Source organism: Pectinophora gossypiella, chromosome 13 (assembly GCF_024362695.1).
Source record: "Pectinophora gossypiella chromosome 13, ilPecGoss1.1, whole genome shotgun sequence".
NCBI classification, from domain to species: domain Eukaryota; kingdom Metazoa; phylum Arthropoda; class Insecta; order Lepidoptera; family Gelechiidae; genus Pectinophora; species Pectinophora gossypiella.
Genome location: NC_065416.1, coordinates 2,179,728 through 2,197,981, shown reverse-complemented (window position 1 = coordinate 2,197,981; position 18,254 = coordinate 2,179,728). Strand labels below are relative to the sequence as shown.

At 35.4% G+C, this 18,254-nt stretch overlaps 1 protein-coding gene across 2 annotated transcripts in view; it reads right to left on the bottom strand.

The window, feature by feature from the left end:
* Positions 1 to 9,403: 9,403 nt before the first annotated feature.
* Positions 9,404 to 18,254, bottom strand: part of LOC126371692 (calmodulin-binding transcription activator 2) — a 273,169-nt gene continuing 264,318 nt past the window's right edge. For both annotated transcript variants that reach the window (XM_050016993.1, XM_050016994.1), the window contains 2 exons: positions 14,576 to 14,680; positions 9,404 to 13,944 (listed from right to left, as the gene is read on the bottom strand). In XM_050016993.1, the coding sequence (XP_049872950.1) occupies positions 13,866 to 13,944; positions 14,576 to 14,680 (184 nt within the window). In that variant the 3' untranslated portion in view covers positions 9,404 to 13,865. The remainder of the gene's footprint in view (positions 13,945 to 14,575; positions 14,681 to 18,254) is intronic.

Below are 18,254 nucleotides of genomic sequence, written 5' to 3'. Positions count from 1 at the left end.
ATTTTCATATGTACCGAAAATGAAAGCGAAGAAAGTTCAGTCAGGATTTTCGCCAATATAAAATTTTGGGAGAGTTTTGTTAATTTCTGCCTAAAATTGTCGTATGTTCCATTAATATTATGCCTGACGATTAAGTACCTGTCTCTTTCCTTTACCGCGGATAAGAAAATGACAGGTATAACTTGAAATAAAATTAAATGATGTGTAATGGGAGTAAGAAATAATAAACCAGACCAGTATGATTTATTTGCTAATATTATTTTAAGAATTATAAATCCAATAATTACGTAGTCATTGTGAATATTCATTGTTAAAGTAATCAATTACGTTCGAAAACTAATTCATATTTACGAACAAATGGAATGATAAGCGGCAGTATTTATTTAATCACACTTCTATTGAGTAATTAAATTAATTAAGTCATATTTATCATTATATTGTAATAATGATAATAACGTAATGGCCTAGTTTCCGGCCGGTTATGGGCCGGTCATAGGATAGGTGACCACAAAAAAAAAAAGTTTTCATCTCGAGCTCCTCCGTGCTTCGGAAGGCACGTTAAGCCGTTGGTCCCGGCTGCATTAGCAGTCGTTAATAACCACCAATCCGCACTGGGCCCGCGTGGTGGTTTAAGGCCCGATCTCCCTATCCATCCATAGGGAAGGCCCGTGCCCCAGCAGTGGGGACGTTAACGGGCTGGTGATGATGATGATGATGGGCTTGTTTCCAATAGTCGAATTAGTTACTTTTTAATAAACGTCAAAACACAGTGAGGAGATGAAATAAGGGTTGAAAGTTTGTATGAAGTTCGTACAAAACAGCAAACGTAGGTCATATTGAAATATTTTTGTACATAACGTGACGCTGGCCTTGACACAAGGGACCAATAAATCCTAGATACTTTCTGCCACCCAATGGAATACATAGGTACCTTGTACCTACTGTAAACAGATATGTTTTATTTTTTTTAATATATCTACTCTCTTTTAACCAAATTCTTATACCCATTCCTTTAATATAATCATTAATATTCATCACCAGCTAGTAACAAATAAATAAAGTATTTGTCATAACAAATACTAGCACGCACAGAAAATACAAATATACAAACGAGATTAAATAAATACTACAACAGGCGATCCTATTGGTAGGTAGCAATCTCTTCTAGGCAACCTTCAAGTCAAATTTAAATTCGAAAAAGTTTATTCAGTATAATTATAACATAGTTACACTTTGAATCGACAATTTTTACATTACGAACGTCTTATCCGCCTGCAGCTTGTCATAACCTATAAAGCCGAGGAAATGAAGCTACAAGAAAATCCTCGGTAAAGTATAAGATATACATTACATTTGAGTATACCATGGTATTAGTGACATCGTGACGAAAATTTTGAGGGACGAGTGAAACCATGATTCTGAGTTTATTTTATATCATGTGGAATTTTCTATCGCAAAATCATGGAACTGAAAATAATTTTAAAAATTAAAAAAAAATGAATTTTGCGACAGAAAATTCCACTTGATATTAACTCAGAATCATGGTCTAAATCATTCCCCTTAGTATTCGTTACGACATCACTAACACTCTTTATGTTTCTTGGAATTTAAACATTCTACTTGAATATTTCAACAACGTTTTTCATCAGATTATGTTAAAGTAATTCCCCAAACTTGACTTTCGCCTTGGAACATCAATCTTCTCGCTCTATTTGTCTATTTCACCTGTCGGGTATTCCCCCGACTAACGTACTGCCTTTTTGTAACTTTTATCCCGACTTTATATAAAAAAGCCCATATTATGAGATTGGTTATTACCTAAATGATAAAAATGTCTAGTATTAAATTTGTGTATCTGTTATTAAATAGTTATTATTTTATACTTACATTAAAAGATGTGTTGCTGTTGTAGTTTCTTGTCATTTCTTCTCCTAAGCCTTTCGAAATAACGTTGATTCAAAAATGTTAAATTGACATGCAACAACTTTATTCATGATAATTACCTGGAATAAGGGATTCTGATTTGGCACCTGGTGTCATCTGCATATTATATTTTATTGCGGTGGTGGCATTTTTGTTTTTTGGCTCAACTTATTGTAGATTTGCCGCATAGGTACGGTGTTAGCTACGTAGAGCGGTAAAGCTCTCACTCGGCGATATGGTGTCCTAGTCTTTATACTTAAACGTTTGGTGAAAGGTAACCAACCTATTTATTATACATCTTATTAGACTGGTAAAACCTCTGTCGTATTTTACGACATGCCCGGGATAATAAGCGGGGTAATATTTTATTTATATTGATAGGATGTTTCTATAAGTACCTTTTTATTTTATTTTTTTGTATTGCACCATCCCGCGCTCAAATACATAAACTTCTTTTCTTGTTATTCATATAATGTAGTATTATTTTTCTTTTTTTATTCATTGTTTATTTTGTATATACGATTATGTATTGTTTTCTCGTCATGCAGCGCATAAGGTTACACTGTAATGATGTATGTACTTAAATAAATATACAAATAAATAAGTCTCGAGTCCCTCATTTCTCATCAATAAGTCCCCACCCGTTGCTGGGCAAATCACTCGCATTATAATCCCATCATTTTCGTGAGCACTTGAAAGGTTTACAAATTATGAAGAGCTTCGCCTAATATTTACGTGGGCTTGAATATTTTTTTAGAAACATGTAATTTTTATGTTTTATGGTTCAAATTCCACAGCAATTTGTGTGTTCTGACCTTTAGTAAAAAGTATCTGATTTGAATAGTTGGAAAGTAGCCTATTATAAGAGACCTACACTATTGGTCAAAACGTTAATTTTTCAAGGACTTCCTTCCGAAGTTTCAAGTACTCTCGCTATACTATGCTAATGAAAGTCACAACACTGGATTTTGTATATTGATAGATCTATTTCGTTGAAGCGATTGTAAACAAAAAACATTGTGCTCACGATTATATCCAAATTGGAATGTCTGAGGTACATCGCATCCATCGCAAGGTAAACTAAGTACCCACACCTCATCCAACGTGATAGGTGGTGACCCGTTTCGCCGATTATACAATGATCGAGCCAACTGTGTAAGTGAAAACTGCACTATAGCAAACCTTTCATCATCATCAGCCCATTAACGTCCCCACTGCTGGGGCACAGGCCTTCCCTATGGATGGATAGGGAGATCGGGCCTTAAACCATCACGCGGGCCCAGTGCGGATTGATGGTTATTAACGACTGCTAATGCAGCCGGGACCAACGGCTTAACGTGCCTTCCGAAGCACGGAGGAGCTCGAGATGAATTTTTTTTTTGTGGTCACCCATCCTATGACCGGCCTCTGCAAAAGATGCTTTACTTCAACAATCGCAGACCGAGCGCGGTAACCGCTGCGCCACCTAGCTCCTCAATATAATAATATTTAATATAATAATAGCAAACCTTTATCCCCATTGAAATATGATCTTTAATTATACTGAACTAAAGCAAGAGCTAGAGCTAGAGCTGGGGCGGAAGGCAAGAGGGAAACCACTGCACTATTTTTCCCTAAAAAAGTAGCATGGAAATGCTGCATTGATGATGATGATACTGATGATGGTGAATTGATGATGATGATACTGAACTAGACGCTCTATTTAATAGTAGGTACATACATACATTTATTGCCCACCGGGGTAAGCAGAGACTACGGAATTCCATTTGCTTCGATCCTGACACAATTCTCTTGCTTCCGGCATATTCATCACTCGTTTCATACACGCACGCCGGTTCAGAGTAGATCGTACTGAACCTTTTCAAAAGACATCTCCAATTTGGCCAATATATGTCCTTTTAGGTCTTCTTCTGCCAGCCAACCAATAGTACTTACATTAAAAGCTTCTTTTCTCCGGCTATATAGGTTGTGAAAAGCTGTTTTCGGCGGATTAGACGTTCGTTATGTGAAAAATGACGATCCAAGTGTAACTTTGTTACGTACTTACTTACTAAACATGTTTTAGAATTTGAATAAAAAAAAATATTTTGTCACTGCTTTTATCCTTATATAAAGCTTTCTTAAAACTTCAAAACATTTTCGCACTAGCTACGCCCAAAAGGTGCAGTGAAAAAGTAAATAAATCTCAAAAATCAAGATTATGCATTTCTAAATTCCTGTATACAAATAGAAATCCGGTAGGGTAATACAATTCCAAAATCGATTTGTATCGAGTTGCTTAACACGCAATTTATTCTGCTTAACCCCTAATCAGCCCCCTGGGTAGTATAATAATACCAGGCAAGAAAATTCCGAATATGGAGCAATAGTGTTGCCAAAAAGTCCCCATGTTGAACGCCCTTTTTATACATGGGTTTCAAGAGCCATTTCGCCTAATCCCTGAACGGTAAGCGCCATTTTGTATTTTTTTTTACCTGTCATATTTTTTTTGACCTGTGTCGGTCGTTAGTGTCAGCATTAATTGGCCAAACAAATCGAAAACGCTTAGTGGTATCAATTTATCGTCACTAATTTAAGAGCCACGCTCTTGTCGCTCGCATTCTCCCTGCTACTTTTTAAGGAAAATAGGGCAGTGGGTTCCCTCTTGCCTTCCGTCTAAGATAATGATATCATTAACAAAGTTATTTTTTGTAAGTACCTTAAAATATTATTGTAGATTTGCCTTGTACATCATTCTGTACCTGACTTGACTTTAAAGCTCTGATGACTTTAATACAACAAATAATCCGTATTGTTACTACGGTTACTACTATAGATATTAATTTTAGATAAGTATTTTAACTCGTATAGTTCTGCTTAAATTAAATACTTGTCATTTTGTTTTGGAGTATCGCTACGCCCGGTACGGTCACGAGCACTAATATGTATACACTTTGATACCATGTCACATTAACTTTTTTGACAAATTAAACCGTAAGTCTCGTTAAATGTCAAATATGGTAGTGCGACAGGGTTCTAAAGTGGCTACATGATATTACTCATGACTGTACATACATACATACATACATACATAAACTCACGCCCATAATCCCGAATGGGGTGGGCAGAGCCACAAGTAATCAAAGACAACTTGCAGCCACTGTTGATACGAAGTCCTAAGATGGATATGATGAACCTTACGGTGATAAGGGACTGATGATCATGACTGTACACTCCATACAAAAAAGTTGACTCTCATACATTACAGTGTTGCGCTTAACGTATAAAGTGCGAGTGAGGCAGACAATCCGCGCTCTCACCTTACTGTTTTGCTTAGTGACATGTGGCCATTTAAGACTAAAGTAAGTCCCAGAGGGGGTGAGGCCAGCGCTCTTTAAAATAGGTGCGGGGCGGAGAATTACCGTTCTATACGTTGTATTATTCTTAATTCAATGGTATCGGTTCTTAAACACACATGCACAAACATGCTTACATGTGCCCGGCCCAAATTTAGATTTTGACACTGATTTCTGACCAAACCAACGGGGCAGCACTATAGCGAAGCAAAAATCGCAATCTCTGCTTACTGTTAAATATCCCTATGGGATAATAGAATTTCCCTTCAAAGTACCAATGCGTGCCTTGCTGATTCTATTCGGGGAAGGTGGAAAATTAACCTTATAAAGCTGGGTACCAACACACGTGCGACCGAATTTGCTGCGTTTCGTAATACGCAAAAACTTTATTTTGTTACCTTAGCATTTCTTCATCAGATACTTTCAGAATGACGTAGGGTGAAAATAATTGTTTTAAATTGACTTTCAAACTGTCTTAGATGATTACAATAAAACCAATTCTTTTCCTTCTGTTCTTTAATTTTGTATGTGGTACTGACTACTAAAGAATATCGAATTCTGGGCAATTTCTGTCCTTACTTACGTGAAATATTAATGTTTGTACGTGTAGACCAGAGTTAGAGGGTGTTGTACTATATTGTGCTCGGTCTCCTGGAGAGCGGTCGCCACCTTCGCGAACATAGTCATGTCCGCGAAGGAAGCGGCGGAGAGGGAGCGGGAAGACTCTGTCGACTCGCTCCCGATTCGCCGCAGGCGACCGGGAAGGCGGCGACGGGCGTACTTGGTCGCAATCGATCGAGCGCCGCCTTGACGGGGACCTGTGGACGGTAGTCGGGGGACCGCTGTCCACAACATAGGTCCCGTGCTGTAGGGCTCCCCAAGTGTTCCGGGCAGCCCTCGGCGGAGGGGGAGGCGCTTGACGCGCTCCCATGGGCGCTGGGCCCCAAAGGGCATCCGCCGGCGGGGACGCGGTTGTGTGCAAATGCGTTCCCGTATCCCCGCTACACGGCGGCAGGGAGGAACACCGTTGGGTTTTAGTGGGTATACCGGGTGGCGGCACCCGGAGAGTCCCACATAACCACGTTGCCCCTCCGGGCGGCGTGGTATGCGTAACGCATTTCCCAACGTTAAAAAAAAAAAAAAAAAATTGTGCTCGGTCTGGATCAACCTTTGTAGCGTCATATTGTTATCTATTTTTCGTACGATGACGTCATGTCACTGGGTTTGCATAAAACAGACTATATACAAGCCCCATCGAGTAGTATCTTAGCTCAAAGATAAATTATAAATTTTTGATTACTAAATAAAGACAGATCTAGAACTGACGAAAAACCTTCTTTTTATATTTCACTTGTCAACAAAAACGTAATAATAAGTCCGACATTTCATCACGTATTTCTATTACGTCACTTCTTCATAAAAAATCCATAGTAATTTCGTGTTTTGAAGTGTAGTAAAAAGTAACTGATTTGACTAGTTGGAAACTAGCCTATTATAAGTGACCTACACTGTGATCAAAACGTTAATTTCTCAAGGGTCTCTGTCTACCCCAACGAAAAATATGCGTGATATTACGTTTCTATGTTTTTTGTCACAAGTCGTAAAGTAAAAAAATATAAAATTATTATAACGCACTCAGCACTGAAGGAAAACTTCGTGAGGAAACCCACATTCCCGAGAAATGCGTTACGGAGGTACGTAATGTAAAGAGGTCTGTATTGACCTGGTTTTCCCTTTGCGGGTTGCAAGGTCAGACAGGTAGCTTCTATAAAAACCGGACCTTCCGGTTAAGTAAGAGGACCCCGTGACAGACGACAGAGTCGACAAATTTTTTTTACGTGACTTATTGTAGATTTCAAAAGGGAAGGGAAGGGAAGTCAAGGAATTGGCCTTTGATAGACTGGAATGGAAAATGCTACACCGACAAGAGCGTGGCTCTTAAATTGATGATGATGATGATTGTAGATTTGCCGCAGATGGCATTAACTACTTGGCCGGACAATTGGGGAGCGCTGAAGGCTCTCACCCGGCACAACGTTTAAGACAACAGGCATGAGGGTGCCCAGTTGGACGCGAACCTCGGCTCAGGGTGTCGTCTGACAGGAAAAAAATTTGAAAGAATTAATCGATCCTAGCGGGTTGATAGCGATAAGCGCTGATTGAGGGAAGTCGTCGACCACGCCGGCGGGGTTGGTATCGGGGTCCTGAAATGTTTGGTGTCGCGAACTGATTGGCTCAGAGTCATTGACAGAGTCGATAGGTATTGAAAGAAATAAAACAGCAAATATAATCAGCAGTAATATTTTAAATTGCTTTGAATCACAATTTTGTAGTGTTTATAGATTATAATAATTACAAAGGAAGATTATTTTTGTTCAAAGTACTCTTATTCAGAGGGCTTCAATCTCACAAACTTTACCAGCACTCCTTACAAACAATATTTTAGTTTGAACATTGAAAAAAAAAACAAATCCAAAACTTTTTTGTTTATTTCATTATATTCCTTTTCTTTTTTGATATAAATAGAAATTGTTGTTTTAATTTTGAAAGACGTTCTTTTCCACTGTTCAAACTAAAATAATAAAAACTATTAAAGTAACAATAACTATTATGATCACGTTTATAATAATACTATTTGTGTACGTCTTTTGGTAACTTGATTGCTTAGTGATCACAGTGAAAATAATTATGTACTTTTTAATTTGATCGGATAATCGACGTATTTTACACCTATTTTATTTAAAGAAATACTTAATCATAAGCAGCCTATATATAAACATCCCACTGCCAGGCACAGGCCTTTCCTCGATTTGGGATAACGAGTTTCCACCACGCTGCTCCACTGCGGGTAGGTGGAGTCACACCTATATCTCAGACAAGTTAGAGAAGTTTGATTCCTAAATTCCCCCCGAAATCGAAACCAGGATCACATTTCACATAAAGAAATTGAAGGTATTATTTAAGTTATATTTAGGTTCGATTACCCGATCGAATATAACTATGGCTGCGCAAATATCATTAGGAACAATTCACACTACTCAAATGTTTTTGATTTTCTGAAAGAAATTAGTTATGATAAAATACACAAATTAAAATATAAAATAAACTTATTAACCTAAAATACTTACATAAAATAACAGATTTTATTCTGAACAAATTGCGTTATAATAATGATAATTGAATTATACTTAACATTATTATTAAATTCAACAGCGTCTATAAAAAAATATCCTTAAATAGTTTCCAGAAAACCAAGAACACAATCTTCAAAAAGTGAACGTTAGTCGTTGAAAACAAAGTTTCAATTTGCTTACTAGGTAAAACAATTCATTTACAAAGAATAACCTTCATTACACATTCCTTTGAACTAAACCAGGAGACCACAAACCTTTCACACTTTACTTTGGTGTTCTTGAAATCTGTCTGGCAGTTCATAACAATTTCTTACATTTGCTATATTAAGAAAATCTAACGCTTAAGTCCGCATACAAATAAACCTTTTATACTTCAAAAATAACGTCATAAAATTCGCTATCAAACGTACGCTAATTATAAAAATTGTTTTAAGCATCTAGTTTCACTATAAAAGGTTGCAATGATAACAAAAGAAAGATAGTAAAGAAAAGAGAAAAGAAAAAAAAATCCAAGTGAATTAACAGTTGATGGGTATGAACAATATTAGAGGTATAATGCAAAGACAAAATGAAGAAAGAATAACAGAAGGGTAAAAAATAAAATGATTTACCATTGCAACCCGTATGAAAGTTTTTAGCAGCTATTAATATTAACGAATTACTAAAACTCTAGCATTTTTTATCAAAAAAATATAGCTAATGTTTACGCAGTGTCGAAACTTTTCAATAAGTTATAATTATCTAAGTGATATGCAATATACTTTAGGCAGGCTCATTTTCTTTAAAAATATATTTAAATATAAAAGTAGGTATACCAAGCAAGCTTAGTGATGTTGTGGTTGAAAACCTTTCACAAATCATTTTGAAAATAGACCACATCAGATTTGAAAACTGCTAAGAAAGAAAAACAGGTTCGGTAGGAACACTCCTAAAATATTATATTTTTTAGTTAGCAAACTTATAATTATATGAAATACTCTTTTTCGTAACATAAAACGAAATTTAGCTATTTTAATCCAATAATAATTATTAAATTCCAATTTTGAATTAATAAAATACTTAAATTGTTAAAGATTTTCCCACAACACACACCCTTCATAAATACGTTTTGAAAACCAACAGTGTCTACCCTAAACAATTACACGCATAAACTCAACGTTTTGCCATTTTTATATCACATTTTGAAAAAAACTCGCCTTTGGCATGATAATTTTTCAGCGTAAAACTACAGCCCACCCGAAAAAAGAAGTCCATATTCTCTTCGGGACATATATATACGGTCCACAAATTCGACCGTATATTCAATATTCGAATGTCTGGACCGAATAATCCCTCTCACTTCCAACTTCCATCCCAGTACCATAACATTTATCATAGTCTTAGAAATAGGTACTTACTGAATATGAAGTTAAAATGTGTGAACAAGCTTCTTAATAATATAATAAAAGTATTAGTTAAACTTTTAAATTTTAATTCTATGTATAGATTTCAAGATTTTTTATTATTTCATATTGTATAAGTAGTAATTTATCTAACTATGACTACTTCTAGTGCACTATCTTTTAGCTGTGGTCAGTTACTAAGGCTTTCCGAAAATGCGCTGCTTTTCACTGTTAATGCGTACAAATCAAATTCACTTCGGTAACTAGTATCTGGTGTTCAATCCGTCTGAACAGGGTTAAAAGTCACAACACAAGGCGTATAAAGAGCATTATTTAAAAGAATCATTTGGATCTTCTGGTAATAACCTTACCTTATCCAACTATAATAATTGTCTAAATGTTCTAAAGAGATGTATATTATTGGAGATGTAAAGATGCATCTAACTGTTGACCTTACGACATTGTATATCGACATTGTCAGTTTAGACATCGTCACCTCTGAATTAGATATCTTTTTATTCCTTTAGTCTTTAGATAGCTTGTATATTACTCATCTTTCCTTCCTTATAGCTGATAATATTAGTGTTGAGAATCACAAAGGAAAAGCATGATTTTCTAACAAATATTTTCCCATTTCGGATAGAAAATCTCAGAATGATAATCCGCAGGTGTTGTTTCGTTTCATCTCTCAAAATTTTGCAAGAAATTCTTGTCCTCATCTTCTTTTTTAAACATGATCGTTACCTAAGTCTATACTTTCCGGCCAGTTACAATCACCTGCATAATGTAGGCATTCTTCGTTTTCTTTCATTCATTTATTTGTTAAGTACTTACCCATGTCATTCTCTTTATCAGTTAGTGAAAGCAGCTCATTTTCAGTGGCACTAAAAAGCGTTCTATATTTTTCCCTATGTGTGACGATCGCGTGGAATATTAAAATACTCTCTTTATATAAACCGGAGTAATTTCACCACAAAAATATTATTGCTTTCAGAGGTTTGCGTTACTGTTAAAAATATTCACTTTTTTTATTACTTATTTTCACTTTTTTCCCGTTTCTTTATTATTTATAGGCTGGGGAGTGACCACTTCTAAAATGAATTGTTTTCTTTCAGAACTAGATAATATTTATTGTATGTTGATAAAAATACTGTGATCAAATATTCATATTATGATAATATAATTTGACTGACCAGCCTTTTATGCGTACACTGTTTTAATTTTTGTAATAATTGAAAAAAGAATCATGTGGATACAGAAACCAATGCATTTAGAAGTTAGACAGACCCCACCCATTAATATATTAATATTATTCAGCGCTCGTGAAGCAATCGTGCACGCTATCCAAAAATATATACCTACGCATGACCACTAGCTAAACGAACTATTATCCGTTCGAAATAAAACGAGAGAAAACGTTTATGGAAAATTAATACATCAAAACTTTTGGCGCAACACTCTCGAAATACTGGTTACGTATCCGCCATCACTACATATAGATATATAAATATAACATCTTAAAATTAGCGATCCAAAAATATAAAATATACATGTTATTTGCGCCCCAGGGTGCCCCGTTCCTAGCAAGCGAATCGCATCTCTATGTCCGTTTGTGTTCGCTTGTAGCCATTCCGCGGCTCCTGCTGTGTCACTACAAGAAGGTGCAAAAGCCGCCACGACTGGACGGTTATTCTCAATCTGTGTTGCGTGGCATTCATCAATATCGTCATATTCTGAAAGCACTGCCTCACCCTTAACCATATCAAACCATTGAACACGTTCTGCTGATGATTTACATTTCTATTCAAACTTTCGACTCGAAAATCGTTAAGAGTGAATCAGACGTCACCTACTTATGTCAACTCTGGGCCTACCAAAATCTTAATTCAAGAAGAAGGAATTCTGTAATGGAATGTACAAAGTCAATTTCAAAAACAATTTTCAGGATAAAAGAAGAAACGATTGGAATGTTCAAACAATCTTTAACATTTTAATTAAACTTAGAAAATGGTTTCGTTTAAAGAGAAGATACAGAAACGAAATACTAAAATCTGATCTGGCCCTGCTCAAGCAAAGCAATCATTCGTAACTTTTGCTTTATAAAAATACGAATCGAAAATATTTGACGGCGCCTTGTCGTCTTATGGTTAAGCTATGATTACTCCTATAGTCTTAACTATGAACTATATTCTACGTTAAAATATCAGAGAATCAGAAAAGGGGAATATTTAGGTAGTTATTTTCTATACTTTAAGTGGTGCACAACCTTATTTCTTCATGAACGCTGTAAAAGTACGGCGTAGCTTTATCGAGGATCTAAAACGAAAGACTATCTACAAGTAAAGTAATAGTCGGTAGAGAAATTCCGTTGAATTCTACTAGGTCTCTGAAAGGACAGACAAGGTCGATTTGGCTCATTCCCCTTTAACGGTAAGTGTATCATCTCAACCAGCCGCCATTTTGAAACACCTGCTTAGTAGGTTTTGGAAATATGAGTAGGTTATTGTTAAGAAGAGCCAAACTTACTTGACTTAGATTTTTAGATAAATATATTAGTCAACAATATTAACTACAAAGGTAGAGGTGAACTTAATTAATTCAAAAATTAAAAATGCGTCAACGGTTATATGAGGGAAATGGTGAAAATTTTGATAAAATATAAACGACCCCAATTTAAATATGACAGAAACTTGAATAGGGTTATACGTATATTTTAATATAGCTCCTGATGAAAGTCGAAGCGAATATTAAAAAAGATGTATTCATTCGAAAAGTTCATTTCACATCTGACCGCAAAATGTCAAACTCGGGGGTTCTCAAAGTTGATAATTTTGTTTAAAGAATTTTATTGGAAAATACTTCAGAAAACTTCGATGATGTCTAAGGCTTTCCGCTGTGTCTAAAGAGAATTAACCTATTTAGGCTGGAATAAAACTATTCGGTAGACTCCCGACCAATAGTAAAACTAACGGCAAATTACTTTTAGTCCTCTTAAATACGATAAAATCTCAAAATACTCACAGCTCATCGGGTTTTATTGTATTAAAGGCTAGGTGCATCTACTTTATAAGAACAGTGGCATTTATAATTTGAATTTGTACTTAACCTACTACTAAACTCCAGACGAATTCAGAATTCAAGTTTTGACTCATTATTTTCGCATCGAGAAATGAAAAATGAAAAACCACGACAAATCCCAGAATCGAATTCGCAACATCCAAACGTCAGCTACTGATTTTGAAAAACTTCATGACCAAATTTTCGTGAAACATCCGACAATGCCGATCTTTGTAAATTACTTTACATCCAATTTAGAGTTTTCAAAAATATAATGTCCTAAACAAACGTCTCAAAAATACTTTATGAAAATATAATACAAATACGATAAAATTTATACTAAATATAACCCTGTCTATGACCTGAAGAGTTTAAAACAAAAGTTGGAATGCAAACTCTGAACAAGTCATTTGTCAGAAAAATAAAATATTGTGAAAAAGTAAAACAATAAATAGAGATTTGGTTAAGTAAAAAATTAACACCGTTTGTGATAGTCAAAACTTTTCTAATACATCTATTATAGATTACAGCTACGATTCGAAAATAATTCTTTAAAAAAATTGTAGACAAGGCCTGAGTCATGTCACAACTCTGAGAGAAATCCTGTTTCAGACTAGGATACAAACAGGAAACCTTAAACAGAAAGTACCAATTCATTTGACAAACTTCATGAACTCAATGCAATATAATATGGTACTACTACATTATTTGACGAACTTTGTGAAAGCTGACTTAAGTTTGAAGAAATATTTCTAAAACGCACCACCAAACATGTTATTCGAAACCGATATCAAGATTAATTTTTAAAAATGAAATTGCCAAAAACGAATATCTCTTCCTTACACTTCAATTCAAATATAGAACATATATCCAGTCACTAGCATACATCACAAAATACTGTTCAATTTGATTGTACAAACAAAATTGTTTCCTATAAGATATCGGTTTCTACGTGGCGTTCGAAGAGTGGGATAATATAGAACAAACCAAAGAAGTGAAAGTGAACCACAACATGGCGAAGTGTAGGTGTCAGGTCACATTTTGAACAGCAGCTCCAGAAGCAACTTTTCGTCGGCGTCCATTGGCGAGCTCGGTGCTAGGTAATCGACAACCCTATAACAAGTGTACTTTGGTTAAAAATAGCATTTAACCTCGCAAGGCCGAGATTTCCAGACACAATTGCTAAATAATAATTGATAAATAAGTTATAAATTTTGAAATAAATAAATAATTGTTAAATAATTAGGTCTTAATTTTAAAAGAAAATTCAATCTTACGACTTTAATGTCAATGGTCATAAAGTTTATTTTGGCTTTGAATTGTTTGTATAGTGTTTAAAGTCATTAGAATTTTTTTTGTAGTAATTGTTTTGTATAAAAGTGCTTTGCTTGTAACTAAAGCTTTCTTTTGTGGCCGCAGCATGTTGGCAACCCCAACATCAAATTTATATTTTTAGTGTGACAACATTTTTGTCTCTTCACTTCCCTTCTTGCTCTCCATTTAACTACTGTAATGTGAACATTTTTTGTACGAATTTTAATTAAAATCAATGAGGTTTGCATACTTCTGGACGTTTCAATCTCAGCCTTCGCCTCAGATAACCAGCCCTCACAGCCATTAGGAACCTTACACCCCAAACCTAACAAATGTTATTATAACAACCTCCGCTTAAAGACATTGAGTCTACGAGATTTTGAAAGAACGCAGTATTGGGTTTGATGTGCGAACTGAAAATCCATATTACCTATTGGGCGTGGGCGGTATACTGGTGGTGAGCTGCGACGAGTTTCGGTGGACATCCTGCAACAGCTGGACCACCTTCGCGCTTTCGGCTCGTGCGTTCTGCAACCTACAAAAAAATAATATTATCACCACTGAGCCCTTATTGTGTAATTCCAATATCGGTACAAATACTTCCTATTTAGATTTGCTAAAAATTACAACTCCTTGCTATTTATTAAAATTCCAGCTGTTCAGTTATGTTGAAAGCAGACAAATTATTACTTTTTGTCCTGATAAACTCTCTGTAAAACTTATTAACCCAGTATATTACATGAATGGACATCAAAGAAGACCGTTGCACCTACTGCCTATGTCTGTAGCTTTTGTACAAAAGGATAGATAGAAATTCAACCGAGCATTAGTTATAATTTTTCAAGAGTCATGACAGTTACAATAAAATTCTTACCAAGCTCTATAAATTCTCACATCGAAGCAAAAACGGACATTTTAGATATAGAACAGACCGTTAGATGTTGACTGATCGTGTTAAATTTATTGCTGTAGCCGAAGTCGAATTGGGACTAATAAAACTTACGTTGGTAGTGAATTCCTCCCAAGTGCTAGAAGCGTGAAAATAATTAAAACAATTTTGTTAGTTACGAACCAGGAAATAAAATAAGTAGAACTATGGCAACATTTCGAAACTACTACAGTACTTATTTGAAAATGAAACTTATACAGTTAACGAAAACTTGGAATACCATGAAGAAGTTTTGGTGGAAAAAGTCTTGAAACAGTTCTCTAACGCTCATTTTATCCAATATCAACGTATGAAAAATGAAAAAGGTGAAGCGAGTCGTAAGCGAGAATCGACCAATTTCTTAAGCAATCCACAATTCACATTGTGAGGAAACGAGAGAGTGGTTTGACGTTACACGTGCGAGAAATTTTTTGGGCGTAAACAGTGAAAAGGAGATTACTGCCGAGCTTACGAAAACATTGGATATAATATTTGAACAGTATCATCGCTAACGTGAAAATAAAAACTGAAAATCGAACTTGATTGAAACCGAAGACTTATAAGTTCACTTATATGTAACGATACTTTTACTTCTGTTTATTATCAGCTTATAAATACATAAAATAATAGTAAAGTAATAAAAGTAGGTCTTGCAAAATACAATTCAATAATTTTGGTACTTTACTCCTGAAATAAATGAATAAACATCTGTCAGATCTTAATAGAAAATGTTCGAACATGCGATCAAAACAATCTGCAACTGTTTTTAACAATTCCGTTAAATGCAATTACTATTTCAATGATAATCATTTTTAACATTACATTTATATAGAGATCATGCTTATTATTATATAACTGGTCACCAAATGTAAATCAAACACAAATTGTAAGTCTTTTTGCATCGGGTCATCATATTCCTGCCCTTATCCCAATCTGAGTGGCGTATTCTATCCATCTCTGTCAGTCTGTGTGTGTGTTTCTTTGCATTGGGATTTTTGTTTACGTAGCTACGAAACTGGTTGTATTTATTCATTCTCACAAGTGTTCGCGGATGTTTTCTTTTTAGCTAATTTAACTTTGGATCTCAGAAAACTACATTGAAATTCAAAGATGATTGGATCGTTTCGCGGTCTCCACGCACAAGTTGCCAAAGAACACGAATTATCTGCAACTTTTTCGCAATTCGTCGTGCCTTTATCCAAACTTTGGTATCTTTTTTCGCACCCCACACGCATCATTAAGCGTCAAGTTAAGGAAAATTTATAACTTTCTTATTAAAATCTTGGACCCAAAAGTTAACCTTAAACCGGGCCTCACTCATTATAATCGAAGATATCTCTTCCAATATCAATGCTTTTAAGGGTCGTCTTTTGATGAAAGATTCATATTATCTGGAAGTGTGGCGTAGATTTTGAATATAAAAAGTCCCTAATATCTTTTTTCCCGTCAAAGAAATCGGGGTCGATCATTACCCTACTTGTGTCTAGATGACATTTTGTTTGAAGAAGGTTTCTATAGGAAACCTCTTCTTTGTTTTAAACTAAAACCTGCATGTTTACTTCATATAGATAAAGATCCACGCCAATGGGATTAATACGATGAGCAAAGCCATTAGTCGTCAACTTGCAACCAATCGTAGTTTGATTTAATAAGATAGAGTAATTGAATACCTGTACATCATGTACACAGAGTAGTGTCATTATAGAGCATGTAATAATTTACATCTTTCATACGCGTTTAAAATAGAATTACCCTTTCATTTATTCTCTTTAGATTTCATGAAGAAAATTGAACATAATTTATATTTTACTAGAAAATTCTTGTGTTATGTAAGTAAGTATATTATATAAGTATATTTTATCCATCCATCCATTTAGGGCTTCATAATCCAGGCCATTCTAAGGCCTGACAATAACGGTAGCGACAGCAAATTAAGTCTCGCCGCGAACAAAGGCACACAAAAAGGGATCATTACCCTCAAATAATAGAGTAAAACATTGAATACAAAGGCGAATTCTAAACTACCAACCCTATTTCAATGAGAGTCAATATTCTCTGAGAGAAAAGTGAATTATTAATAACTATGTATACTAAGCATTAGAGAAGGATATTATTTCAACAAAAGCATTACAGGAAATAGCTTAGTATTCGCTAAATGATGCTTCGTGAAATATATTATGTAGCAATGAAAAATACAAAAGCGTAATTAATTATAAAAAAGAGATCCTAATTAATTTACGAACTATTGTGCATGACAGAGTCGGCAAAATGAAAACAATGATTGATACAAATCTCTATAAATTAACGTAACATAGCGTCATTTGTATCCGCGAAAACAGAGGTATGTCCAGAGATCATGATTTTGAGGTGATATCAAGTGGAATTTCCTGTCAAAAAATTCATAAACTTGTTTTTTTTTTTTTTTTATTATTTTACGTTCCATATTTATGCGACGGAAAATTCCACTTGATATTAACCCAGAATCATGGTCTGAACCATCCCCCTGAGTATTCGTTACGATGTCACTAACACCCTGTATACGTCGGCTCCGGGTATTGAAACATGTTAGTAGTCGTTAAGCCATGTCAGAAACCTTAGACTAACCGCTTAGAAATGGGGTGCTGCTAACTTCTCCTACCTCAGCAACCCTGGTCAGGAGGTCAGGGTTATTATTGACTCGCCAAAGTCCCCTGATACGGCTCATGAACTTAACCAGTAAGTACTAATCGGGACCAACGGGTTAACGTGCCTTCGGAAGCACGAATCATCTTACTTATCATCTTAACGTATTGCTTTCAGAAAATCGGGTGATCACCCTTTAATGTCCTAACCAAACTAACAGAAACACAAAACTATTGATATTTTTAAAGCTCAATTAAATAACTATATTTTATCTAGAATAGTGATTTTACCGCTCTAACTCGCAAATGCTGTGAATGTATTTACGCAATTTCATATTGTCTAGAACAGTTTGATATTACCGCTACCGCATCCGCCCTACCCTATTAGCTGCGGCTTCCGAATACATCCATCAGGACGGTACTGAAAAGTATCGGCGACCGAAGGCGACCCCGATACCGACCCTGCCGGCGTGGTCGACAATTTCCCTAAATCAACGCTTATTGCTATCGACCCGCTAGGGTCGATTAATTCTTTCAAATATTTTTCCTCTCAGACGACA